This window comes from Bombus huntii, chromosome 16, assembly GCF_024542735.1.
Source record: "Bombus huntii isolate Logan2020A chromosome 16, iyBomHunt1.1, whole genome shotgun sequence".
NCBI classification, from domain to species: Eukaryota; Metazoa; Arthropoda; class Insecta; order Hymenoptera; family Apidae; genus Bombus; species Bombus huntii.
In genome coordinates, this window is record NC_066253.1 from 1569548 (window position 1) to 1584006 (window position 14459).

Sequence of the window (14459 nt, forward strand, 5' to 3'; positions counted from 1 at the left end):
TTTACTTACATGGATCCTCAAAATTTATAATCCTCAAAATCTAATCTCAATCGTCGTCTTGCAGCCCCGCAAGAAAATAGAGATCACTCAGACAGAAATTACAAGAATCGAAACTGTTCAAGTGATCACACAAACAGTCGTAGACGTCGAAACACAAACGACGCCAAGAATAACCAGACAACCACAATTAGTGACTATTACGAAAGCTATAGATCCTGATTCAGCCATTATGGAGCAACTGTTGAATTACAGGCAGCCTTTGAAGGAGCGAATAGCGGCTATGGAAATCACTGGAAGCTCACATATACACAAAAGCACATCCTTCCACGCGAGCGGAACAGAAATTGGTGATCGTCCTCCTTTTGTTCAGGATACTGATATTCTTCGTAGCGCTTCTCCTGGTCCTCGTGGTCCTCGTTTTGTTCCTCCTGGACCTGTTGGCTTTGTAGGTTCTCCTGCTGGTCCACGTGGCCCACCTCCTGCCCACACTGCAATTCGTAGCGTTCCTCCAGGTACTCAAGGTCCAGTTCCATCTTATCATTCTCTCTCAGCTGTCCTCCAAACTCTTAGAGCTGAAGGAGCCCGAATGAAATCGGGCCCAGAAAGGGAACTAAGGTCCGTTTATTATGGCAAAATGCCTGGCGAGCTAGATCAAGGCAAATGCAACTGTTGTCAATGTGGCAAAACTATGTCCACTCCGTTACAAGGTCCTAGAACTCAAGTAAAACAACAGCCAACATTGCCAATATTCAAAGTAATACCAACCGTGCCAGCGCCTAAGAAGACTATCGGCCTAAGTACTGATAAGACAATGCAACACCAGAGTTTTTGCCCAGAATGTAAGCTGAGGAAACTCCAGGAGGTTCTGAGAGCCCAGGATCCTCTGAAAAGAACTACCAAGAAGCCCACAAAGGATCAAGAGGTTTGTACCTGTGCAATTCAACTTGGAAAGGGCTTGCCCTGTTACCAGAAGACGAAAAAGAAGTCAGATCGAAGCTGTATGGTGAAGATCCCTAAAGCCAAGACTGATCGATCAAGGATAATAGAAGATGACGAGCAAGATTCAGTACGCTGCGCTTGCAGCGGGTTGATAGAGACCAAGCCTGGGGTTATGAAGAAGGTGCACTGTTCTTGTGGTGACCCTGATTGATCTTCGTAACTCATTTTTTGAAAAAGTGGTAGTGGAAAGGGATCAGAATATTTTGTTAAAGAACTTGTTTAGGTGAGATACATTATTGACTCGAAATTTAGAATTACTTCTCAGTTGTATATTTTTGCCCCTAAATACCAGAACACTCGATGGCCTCGTACAAAACATGACTATTACATTAAATTATCAATTTCGTATAAAATCTAAGGGTCTATCCAGACATATGGCAAATATAATAGAAGGCTGTTGTTTATTTGTTTATTTAATTAATTAAATTTATTCTACTATTTATTTTGCTAGAAACATAGAATATTTAGGCCCATTTCTATAATGTTTCAGAATTGGCTATCGATGGCGCTACTTGGAATAATACTTGTCAATTTCTGGAACACCTTGGATGGATGGAAGGAGGACATGATTCATTCTGGACGCATTCATCGGACGAAGAAACGTCCACCAGAGGCTTCTAACTGGCTGAACAGAAATATAGACTCAAAGATGGATGCGACAAAGGAAATGGTATGTAATTTCCAATAATGTGGCCAGTTGAATGGCGCTCTTTTCAAATCAATAGTGCTGGACTATTGTACCAGGGGACGATAGTCCTTTCATCGAACCAACGCGTAATAGGATCAATCGTCAGGACGAAATTAAATTTGAGATTATCCAACTGTAAGAAAAAAAGAGAAACATTTGCTGTGTCCAGTGTATCATGGTTTGGTATTGTTTTGTGATCGTACAAAATGTAAATTCGTCGGTCTGTACATATATATTAAATTTTGCTTGTCTATCAGAGCGTTTGACTTTTTCTATTGGAGATTTTATTGGCTTTTAGCTCTTCTGATTTATTCTATTTTTGATAGCGAAAAAATTCTTTTAAACGTTACAAATTATTTCTTCTCTCTACCCTTAAAACATTATAATTTTAGTAATGAATATATGTATACATATAATTAGATTACAGATGAAATGGAAGAACATATATCAACATTCAAGTACATATGTATAAATAAATTCTGCGTAATACATAAGATTAGGAAAATATTTTCGTTGGATAATATATGGTTTCACTGATTTGCATATTAATAGTGAAGAAGATATTAAAAGGAGCCCAGCAGGAATTTCAGTCGCGTTCGTGATTCACAAGATTTCGTTACCTCGTACATCAGATAGATTAGTTGGCACGAACCAATTACAATTTGTCATCAAACCGAAACGAATCGGTTCCAAACGAATTTCTGTTCAATCGGGTGATTCATCAAACATTAAAGTGAATCATTGATCCTATTTTCAAGCAACCTAAAAATTATATCGTGCGCCGTTGTTAACTTAAAGTTTAACTTGTGTTCGATCAATTTAACGTGGATTAATTTCTTTTTAATCATTCCAATTATGCTATTTTCTAAATTTAGTAAAAAAAAAACAACTTCAGTCACTGGTGATCACCGCAAAATAAGAAACATTTTCTTTGGTATAAATGAGGCGTGAGAAACATTATGATTGTAAAAAGGATGCTGTAAAATCAGCTAGACACTGTCTAGCTGGAGGCAGCATTTCAATGGCTGCCTGACTAAACAATCAATACTGCGAGCAACAAGTAAAGCATGACGAAAGGTCAACGAAATATTATCTAGCGCGATAAAGCGCGATAAATGCTTCGTCAAATCGGTAAATAAGCTCGCAATAAAGCTGTGTACACACTAGCAAAAATGTTTTCTAATTATACTACGTTCATTTAGAAAGGCAAGCGTTAGAATAACATGTTATCTTTATAAACTTTAAACATTTTTACTAGAAGAGCATTTCAATGTTTAATTAATCTTTCTCAATATTTAAGGCTCTTAAGAAAAATGAACTAGAAGATTTGGATGTAACAACATAATCTTTTATTTTTTTCTGAATTCAGTTTTTTTTATATAAGACATCATAAAAAAAATATCCAAAATAAAAATGAAAGGAATGAATATTACGTTGCATATATTTAAAAATTTCATATTTGTTCTGAACATTTTTCCCATTTCAAGAATAAGAACCCGTTTATTGGATAGTTGAAGCTCTGAGCTTTTTATAGGGAAACTGGTAAGATTTAATTTTTTAACATAAGACTTTAAGAAAATATGCAGAATATAAATCATACTCTAAAACCAGTTTATAGGTGATTGCATTTTAATCACCAAATCCCATTGCTTGCTCGGTACACTACCGGTAAACCAAACCCAATTATCTCACCTCAGTTGTTACCGAAGCTATAACACAATAAGTGGCCCAAAATTTATTTCATTAAACACTAGATTTATAAAGTTGTGAACTATCTATGAAGTATGTATAACAAAGTATAATCTATTAATTTTATGCACAATTTAAAACCTATCGAAACGGCGAGTTCTATAGTTCCAGTGTGGCAATCAATTCAAATTACGACCACAGGAATGAATCAGCGATAATTGAAACGGTAAATGTAAAATCCATCAAAATGACAGATATGCCACTTTTATTTAAAAATTTAGATTACAATCTAAAGTTTCTCTTAAAAATCTCTTTTAAATCGGACACGTAGCAAAGAATTAGCCAACGTAAAAGTTTCGAATCCGACTGTTTACCTGCGTCTAAACCAAACTCAAGTCACGTACTCACCGAACGTTGGCCAGAGTGTGTCTCCTGGACCTAAAATTGTGGTAGCCCCGTAGCTCACCGATGCTGCCCTGTTCGGCCTGCATCCTGGCCTGTGCAGTTGCAGCTGCACTGGCGATCACGTGGTGCTGGTGAGTCGGTGCACCTGTCGTGGTGATGCTTCTGCGCGATCGCCAACCCGTTCTGCTGCCACCACCGCCACTCGGGGTCGGCGATTTCTTCTGATATGGTCTACGGATCACCACACGCCAACGAGTTCCAATTTAACGTCTAGCTTTTGGCTATCGCGAGTCTGGGAAACGTTTGCTTGGTCAGAGATCACGCGCTCCTCCATTCGACGACTCTTTCCCTTTTGGATATTTTAATTTATTTCTTCTTTTGCTTTCCAATGTAATTTGGGAGTAGTGAGAGATTGGGATAGGTTGGATTGCTCTATTTGCTATTCAAATGATATTTGCTGTTAGTTCGTGATGAAATTAGTAATAAACTATTGATTATTAATGATAATTAAGTTAGCGATGAACCTTGTTAGTGATAATGAGGTCACTGATTAAACATCACCTTTATGAACTGAATTACATTCTTTATAGTGTTCACGATTATTAGTTTAATAAATTGTTACTTGTTAGTGATATATTGACGCACTATGACTGATAATTATATTGGAAGTTAGCCATAAGACTTGTTAGTGATAACGAGGTCACTGATTAAACATCACCTTTATGAACTGAATTACATTCTTTATAGTGTTCACGATTATTAGTTAGAGAAATTGTTAGTTGTTAGTGATATATCGATGCACTACGACTAATAACTATATTACTTTATGACACTGATTTGTCACTCTGAATCTGGATACTTTTAATTGCAGTATTACTCTCATCACACCGAAGTGTCGTTTGCGTCAAATGAACGATAAGTACAATTTCAACAAAGTAAATCCCCTATAAAAGGAGGGGCTAATAAGAGCAGGAAGAAAAATATTGTAGTTTAAATTTGCATAACTAGGCTTCAGATAAACACAGAGGAAGAACGTCTATTTGTCAGTATATTTCTTCCTTAAGAGATCTAAGAAACCCAAGGGATCGATAAAATTGTTTACACGAAAGAAAGACAGAAATGTCGTGAAAGCAATTCACGGACAAGCTATATATATATATATATATCGTATTTGCTTAGAAGTAAGAGGATTCCCGGGTATTAATGCAACCGAGGCCCTCGTTGATTAAAGGATCGTGCTCTAGAATGCATCGATGTGCCCAGCACATTCATGAAATATTCATGAACACCGCGGAAAACTCTCTGTTGCGTCTGCCGATCGCTGTTAAGCACGTTATGCAAACGTTTCGTACAAACAACTCTTTGCGAAGAATATTAATCTAACCTGGACTGATCGTTTCTGAATTATCAGCGACGAAATTTCACACGTCGGATCTTGTTCGCGCTTTAATTTCCTTCAAAACTGTCAGGGAAGAGGAATTTATACAGTTAACCTCGCTCTAAGATAATATCAGGGATCTAGATAATCAGCGAAGACCTGCAAGGCAGATACTCTATTTTTTCGAAGTTCTGATAAGAAAGAAACGAAATGGAATGCAATCTCATCATCTATCTGACCTAGTTCTGGCCTTTAAAAGTATTCGAAATTGCCTCAGTCAATCGCCGTTAAGGTTAGGAACTTAACCTTATCTTCCATCGCTTGAACTTATCCTGTGCATCTGAAGTTTATACGAATTCGACGCATCTAATGAAATACTCCAGCATTTTTCTTTTGCTATGAAACGTATACATGATGGAGCTGTCGTGGAAACAGCGTTTCCTCTTCGAAGAACAAGCAGATGCTGGTAAACACTATAAACCCGAGTGGCGGCATCTGTCATGCTAATAACGTGGCTCTATTCGAGGTCGAGATCGAATTCAACGTGCAAGCACGTTTCATACGTTTTGAATAAACACGCGTGGCCGGCGCTCGGCAAGAGTAAATATTTCCATTGCAGCCTGGCTTCTCTCTCTTAAGCTTCGCAATATGGTGTTCTAAAGAGAGACAGAAAACTTGGTCATCGGCCAAAAAGTCTACGTTAATCTCTGTAGCTTAATCGTCTTCTGAATGAGACATCTGTCTAAACAGTAACATCAGCTCTATATTTTTTCAAATTGCTCTATAAATGATGTATACCTATTTTTACTGTCATTTTAGGATCATGTTTATACAGGGTTTGATATTTAACGTTTCGGGATCAACCAATTTATCATAGTGTTATAAATACACTGATTTCTTTAAATCTCAGAAAAATGATAAAATGTAGATGGTGGAAACAACGACGAGGAAGATATCAAGTCAATTTTTGAGAATCTCTTTCGTAGTTGCAAAGTTAACGGAATTTCATAATGTGAATTGACTGAAAGAAATTTCGAATGAAACGTTGCGTTAAAGCAATTGGTTAAATGGGTTAAATAGGAATTCAAATTTCGGGCCAGTCTTCAAACATCTTGTATGCTTCTTCAAGTAAAATTGCAAACTTTTCAAAATATAATCTTACACGATTTCCTGAACCTGTCTCGAATTCAACTGCCACCAATTAAAACCCAATCAATTAGAAGCGCAACTAGTACAAAAAATGTTAAAAATGATCGATCGGTTGTGTCTGTGTCTCACAAAAGTTCGTGCATTTTCGACAGTTAGCTCTGTTCGTGTTTTACAAAGTCATAATCGTTAGAAGATTACAGCGTTACCAGTTTACCTCTGAAGCCATTCCAATCGCTAATTCCTAAAGCAATCTCCTTTCCGAGATATTCTCCTTGGTTTAATGCGGTTATTTCCATCAATAGAAGCACGAGACTATCGCGTGAGTGTTTGGTACAGCATCAGACGTTGAGCTATCGCTCGTTGTGCGACGCTTTTCGACGCCATTATCGTGCAGTTGCACCTGACACGTTCCATCCTCAACTGGGGTGACGACGCCACGTCGTTGTCAACTGGTAAATGAGATAACATCGAACCTGGACGCAAATAACCACGTTTATCGGCGTGTGCTTTGATTTTCGATCAGACATCAGGGATTCAACCGCCGAAGAAAGTACTATTGCGAGGATTAGATGGAATTCTTTGAAGCATATTATGCTTTCTGAGGATGTACCAGTCATCCTAATTAAAATGAAGAATTTTCGAAAAATTCTCCTCCGATAACGTACATGTTCATGTGTCTTTGTCTTCTACAGGTTTAGAACCATCAGGCACGTAGCATATGCAGCGGCATCTAAAAGTGGAACGCAGTAATAAGTTTAAAAAATTGTTTAGCTAAACTTGAAGTTTATCGCTGCTGAATATCCTAATAGCGACATCTAAAACCAAGAGATGGTACTTTGTTTGGAAGAGGAACTTTTAGATGCTCTTAATGTCTTGGACACTTAGCTAGGGACATCTAGTGTCATGAAAGAAATACTTTCCCACTTGAAGTTAAAGCTTTTCTACAGACTTCTCCACTTAGACACTTTTGTTCGGCTCATAAAAAGGTAGATGAACTGGTGGTCAAAAGTTTGGAACTTCTATATTTTAGTATAATTAGCGGGGAGCAAGATGTTTTTAGCTGGATGTAGAAATAGTTTATAGTTATAGTCATGGACTAAAGTTCCCCTATCACCGCGATCGATTTTCTCTGGTACTTCCAACGCAGACTCGCAACATCAACAGGTTGCAACGCGATGCGAAGTGAAGCAAAGACACGAGAGTCTCTGCTGACTCAAGTGTCTTGAGTGCATTAGCCCATATCACCAAAGAAGATGCAAGAATGAATTTTCTTGCGATAGAAAAATTTAGACTGTGGTTTTACGGCTTAATGAAACAAAAAAGTGAACATTTAGCTTTACGATCTAACTATCTACTATTATAGTAAATGAGTGACCCTAATTTCTATATATAATCTGATCCAAAGGTAATGAAGTCTTTCATTGTAACTTAAATTGCTAGCCCTGATAAAAAGGAAATAAATTGCTATGAATCTTGAGCTAAAAACCCAAATCAAACCTGAAAAATCTCATTTTTGGTCTGAATCATATGATCATCGTTCACGTTTTAATTTAGCTATCTTCAATTAGTGTCGTTAACACGTCGTTGATATAATATTCGTATCATTCTCGTAAGACATGTTCAACACAGACACGGCACAGATCAAAACTCTGTATAGAGACTGTAATGGCAAGATTCTAAATAATAGAGAACCAGTTTCTTAGAGCTTGAAAATCCAGACACTATGATGTGAGTTTAAACACCATGAAAGCTTCAATTTGATAGCAACATTTGCCACGTCCATCTACATCAACTCGTCTGTTTATTAAATCCACTGTAGCCTAATACCACCGCGTGGATCTCGCGACTGACGACGAGTGTGACCCAAATACCAGGATTCAGTCATCCATCCAGTCACGCGATGACGCAGGAACAGACATGCAGAGGGAAATGATACCATAGATTCTGAATTCACCCGAGGAAATGTAGATGGAATACTGAAGTTATGGCGTAGCCTGGCTGGGATTTGTTCAGCTAGGTTAGGAATTCCAGGTGCTCCAGACACCTGTGTCTATTTAACTTACAAAACCGTACATTTAAGTACCACTCTTAAACAGATACATACGAACTCAAGATTTGGATTTATCGAGGGAAATACATTTATTATACCGAATATTAAGCTATTATTAGATTAGAAACTTTGTTTAAATTTTCTAACCTCGCACAAGCTAGCTTGGATATAAGCAACGTTAAGATGTAAGATAGGTTAGTTAGAAGAGAACGTGTACGTAAGTATAATAAGGTAGATGGCATGTTTGATAAGATAGGTGATAAAATAGGTGTATCGTCTAGTTACCAGAGAAAGGCTAGGAAATTTGAATCTGGTTTTAACAGAAACGGAGAGAGTTCTGAAGCGTAACCTCTAAGCCAAAATCCCATTTAACCTAACCTCAAAGACATACTAAAGACGAGTAATTGGCGAATGCACCAAGTTTGCTTCCGATCTCATCAAACTGTCAACCAATAACTCAACTGCAGAGAATTTCTTACTGTCGGCTACGATTCTAGAGATGACAGATAGGCGAGACTCGAGATTGTCGATGACAGGAAAATAGCCGCGTTAAGTCGCGTTCACGCGTGTTCCAAACTCGGAAGGACATCGTTTGAAGCAAATACGTTTGTATATGCAACGCGAATGCCACTTTAATGAACGATCACCTCTAGCTAGGATAATTATACGCGATTCGTTTCAAAATTAACCAAGCCGCCGAGTTTATAACGCGGAAGGAAAGCTAGGCTAATAATACGCGACATTATTTATACGGAATAGGGATCGAGATCACGTGTATTTGCAGAGTTACCATTCATCGCAGAGTATCGAAAGTGTCGATGAGTCTTGGTCGTCCGTCTATAGATTTATTTACCTCGATCGTTAATTATAGTAGTAGTACCTCGTGATTGTTATTTATAGGCATCAATTATTACGAGGGAATTTTTAATTGTGGAAAATCTAATATACTTGAACTCTGCGTGGCAATATTCGAACTCACAGTAGTAATATCCCTTACATAATATTTTAATAAAAAAAAATCATGACGATAATAAGAATCATTGAACTGAATTTTCCTCTTGCCCTTGCATTCTCCACGGAAAATTGATATTTTCAAGAATCCCCTTCGCTTCAAGCAAATTCGCTTTAAAGTCGACGAGCGACACAAACGAATTATTGCAACGGCATTGGTGAATTTTTCAACAGGTTCACGAGAGACAGAAATTTAATAATAATCCTTAAAGAGCGTCTCGGTCGTTTGAAAGGCGAGTTTCCAACGAAGACGAGAGGAAACGTTCGTTACGCGTTTCCTTCTAGCGGCAGTTGTGCCGTCGTTTTACGTCGGACGATTGAAAGAACAATTTTAGACCGAGCATAGAAAAAAGCACGTGGCAGTTAGGAAGGCGGCTGTATAAAACGGCAGCGTAATGTAAATTCGTTTGGCGAGAAGAATGGGGGGACGAGAATAACGCGCGGTGATAAAAGCACGGTGGAAAGGTGTTACGATTAAAAAACTTCTCGTCGTGTGAATAAAAGCCGCGTGCCGCTCATATCAAGTTTAAACAACGAACAAAAACTGGTTGGTACGGCCAGGAAACAACATCCACTTTTGGGAAGAATTCGACATACAAATCTGTTCAAAAGTAGGGGAGTTGTTGTTTGATTACGTAGGCCGACAGTCGTATAATCGATGACAGGCGGATTGTTCGTGAAAAACTAAATGAAAAAAGAAATAATCGAGTTATTTACGTATTTCGATTATTTATGTTAAGACCATCGTTAGTATGGATCGTTAAATACTTTTGAAGAGATATGAAAAACGTAAATCATGATGGAATTTGTAAAAAATAAAAGTGCATGCTTTATGTTTCAACAAATCGCTATTGACGTTGATAATTTAATTTACAAGAAGAGAATCAGTTTAAAAGTTACGAATTGTTGTCGTATTTTCAGACGATAACGCACAAAGATAAAGCACGTAGAAAAATCACATTGCAAAAGAAAAAAAGGAGAATAAAAAATAGTACGAAGAGGAAAAAATAACGAAATGCCGCATTTTTCTTTGCTTATTTATTGTATTTTTCATGCTTTTCAAGAAATTCGAATTTCTGGCCTGATGGAAAATTTCCCTTTTATGTTTAACGAGAGATATAAACGCGGTTGCGTATGCCTGGAAAGGATCGAACGAATGTGTGAAATATTCGATTGCATCCTTTCAGTCAGAATTTTTGGAAAAATGAGTTTCCAACGCCAATAATTGCTTCGAACGTGACATTCCTCGTGTTTCAGTGTCACCGTTTTCCCGTGTAAAACGAAATTCGTTTCAAATTTACCTGATGACCGAGCTGTTAATATCAAGTAATTGGAATTTAAAGTGCAAATTAATTACATCAACGATTACAGAATGCAATCAATGAATGAGAAATACAAACGTTAAAAAAATATTAAAGAGACTCGTATTTTGTTTAGTCGGGTAATTCATTTTTCTACTGTTTTCGTGAAAGCTTTTCATAATGCAGAAAATTAATTTTAGATTAACTTTCTAATTGAACGTTCATTAATGGAAAATTACGGCAATGGTTAAATGAAAAATAAATATATGACAAAAAGCGAATAACTAATTCTTTTTAAATTCCTGTAGCAAATTTATACTTATAAAAGTATACTACTGAACACACAATGTACACTTCGTAAAGAAGAACATCCATTTCAAACGTATCTTTCGATCTTTTCCTTTTATAAACAAAATAATTGCAAGGAAATAAATAAATGACTGAAAAATAAAAAATACATAATTTTTATAGAAATCCCATAGCAAATTCATGGAAGCGCATAGCGGTGTAAATTACCGAGAAGGCGCGATATCGAAAAGGACCAAGTTTAATCTCATAAAATAGGTTACGTACATATATAACCCTATCGATTCTGTATAGCACACATGCACCATGTCACATTTTCACCCTAATTTTACAGTTTAACTTTATCCCGTGTAAACCTGTCATTTGCACACTGCTGACGTATGATCCTTGAAAGAAGATAGCATATCTTAGAAATATGAAAATCGTTCTCCTCCTGGAACATTTAGAAATCTCTTCTCTATATCTTTGCTTCTGATCTTATTCTCTTCTTTTCGCGAGATTTTTCTTTATATCGTAAAAAATTCTTTTTTAGATTTCGTATGTTTTCTGCTTGGAATATTTTTTTACTTTTGAATATTTTTGTGGATATTCTAATTGTAACTGTGACGTCTTTGGTATATTGACATCAACGTAGGATCACATATCATTCTTTGCTTTTGATACATGTAATTTAATATAATTTTATATTTATATATTTTTATATAGAGGGTGGTTGGTAACTGGAGGTACAAGCGGAAAGGGGATGATTCTACGCGAAAAAAGAAGTCGAAAATATAGAAAAAAATTTTTTTTTAATTTTTTAAATTTTTCTATCGAGACAACGATCTACAGTGAGATCCGTTATAACGAGACGCGATAAAGTACACGCGTACCGAGCGAAAATTCAAAGTCGATTTTCTCGAAAACAAAGCCTCGAACGAAAAATTTTTATTCTATATTTTCGACTCCTTTTTTCGCTTAGAATCACCCCCTTTCCGCTTGTACCGCCAGTTACCAACCACCCTGTATAATTTAAAGTAATTTTGGCACACGTTTCTCCGATTTGAAAATTGATCATAAATAATAATATCAAGTTAGAATTAATCGAGAATAAACGATTAACACGTGAAACGTTGAAATTAATGAACTTAATATGTCTTGTGCAATGAATTTATAATTTGAAATGTCAATTACAGACGCACAAAATACAAACGTGTATTTTGGATTTGGTTGAAATACTATTAGAAAAGACAGAACGTTACACGCAACCTTGGGCGTGATTGTATCAATCTGCTAATTTAATTTAAGACTCTGTCATGTCGTGGAGGCAACTATACCACTTGCACGCCCTGCAAAATGTCATGAAGCTAATCGCCCTGGGCTGACATTTCCAACGATTCTATTTAACGTAACAAAATAAGATTCCTCGTGGAATCGGAGCTTCGACCCAGATTCTCGGAATCTTACAATTTCAATTTCCTCAAAAATTCATCATTTATCCCTGGTTAACAGGAAAATCAAGGAATTCTAGATCAAATGACGAAAGTCCTCGTTTTTCCAGAGATTATAAATAATTTCTAATTAACTCACCAAACAAACTTGATGAAATTTCATGGAATCTCAAGTTTCTCGTAAAAATTGTTTATTCTTCATATTTTTTTATTTTTATAGTATTTTTCATAAAAAAAATTCGTCGGTTTCCATAAAAATTCTACGAATAAACCATCACATTTCACACGTCGCCTCGCCAATTCCGATTTAAATCAAACAAAACAGGATTCTACGTTTATTACAAAAATCCTAAACTTAAAGTCGATATTCTACCGGTTCCGGTTTTTTAACCAATTATTTTAACCGATACGCTAACTTTTATACGATAGCAGAAAATTCTACCTGAATGTTAACTTTAAATTAGCCTTGGATCTCGATAATTATACAGCCCAATCAACTTCAGCTGCGACGATTGAAACGAAAGGAACCTTCGGCCATTTTTATCGCCTGAAACATTTCACGGCCCGTTTAACAGCTGCAACGGCAAGTCAAAGACCTGGAAAAGTATGGAACAATGTGTCCACACTCGCGTTATTCTTCCAGCGGCGTAAACGCATGAAAAGGTCCCTGAATCGACGGATACTTTCCTTTCGTGAAAAACCTGGCTTTCCCAGACTCCGCTAGAACAACAACAGCCGGAAATTGAGTTTATTTTACGGTAGCGAATGCCCGACAATAGCTCCGCTTCGTTTTTCCATTGGGAAATCTGCTTCGTTACACATCGCGCTTCCCAATGAGGATTGGCATTTCGTTTAGTCTATGACAGTTGTTCTCGCGGATTTTCACCAGACTGCTAAAGTATCCAAGTGATTTATGGTTTCTACTAGCCAGGATTAAGTGATTTTAAGACTTTTGAGTAAAGAATTTATCGGCAAACAACGTTTCATGAGAAATTTGATTGCAGCAGAAAATCATCGACCAATCGAACTGCGAAAATAACTGCGAAACGGACAAGAAAAATTGTGAAATAATCGAGATGCGAAGTAGTTGAGGCAGCAGACAAAGTGTGCTATGTGAGTATCATTCGCGTGAGTGGGAAGTTTTATCGATAAACAAGCGAGCTTTGGTTAATGGCCCTCCCAGGGGTTTTTCTTCCTTGAAGAGATGCCGACAGTAACTCTATTGAATTTCCTTCGGGTTCTGACATGTTGTTTGCGACTTTCAGGGAATGGTAAAGTGAAAGACGATGGTTGGAGATATGCCTTTTGTCCACGAATTTGATCGATATCCCTGCTTGTGTCATACATAAATTTCAGATTTCTTAGTATATCAAAGGCTAACTGTAATGTGCTTGGATATATACTATTTCTGATAAATTTTAACATAAATAGTTTAATATCTCGATATATTTTAATAGAAATGGAAATAATAGCGAAACGGTAGCAAATCGAAAGCTGAGAGTAAAATATTTCAGTATGTTCTATTATAGAAATATTTGTTAATTTATTTATATATTTTGTGTTTTAATATCAGTATTTTTCTATGTATAATATTCGCATATTATATGGTATTTTAATATTTAGCATAGTATAATATAAATTTAGATTTCAGTAAAAATCAAACGGAAATTTAATTCTATTTTTATTTCTAACTCAGATCTAAGCTAAAATCTAATTTAACTCTAAATTAAGTTTCGATTAAAATTCTATAAATAATACGAAATTAGATATAATATACAGTAAATATCGGATTAATATTTTTTCTAAGAATTTTCTCTAGCCTCAAACTATTTTTTAAAGATATTAAAGATTTCAGATAATGTGGCTATAGCGTTTTCGGAAAATTACGAGGATTTCGTTGATATTATCAGGTTTCAAAATGGCGAAAAAACTTCTGTAAAGAAAGTGATCGTTATTTATAATGCATTTTTTTCCACGTCCATGGACTTACTGGTCCGCGTTTAAACACAGGCAAAAGACGAAGAACACGATTTACTTCTTGGCGAAAGAGGAT

At 36.4% G+C, this 14459-nt stretch overlaps 1 protein-coding gene across 1 annotated transcript in view; it reads left to right on the top strand.

The window, feature by feature from the left end:
* The window catches only part of LOC126874861 (FK506-binding protein 5-like), a 169682-nt gene that overhangs the window by 69459 nt on the left and 85764 nt on the right, over positions 1-14459 (top strand). The window contains exon 7 of the mRNA XM_050637386.1: positions 65-1133. Within this exon, the coding sequence (XP_050493343.1) occupies positions 65-1133 (1069 nt within the window). The remainder of the gene's footprint in view (positions 1-64; positions 1134-14459) is intronic.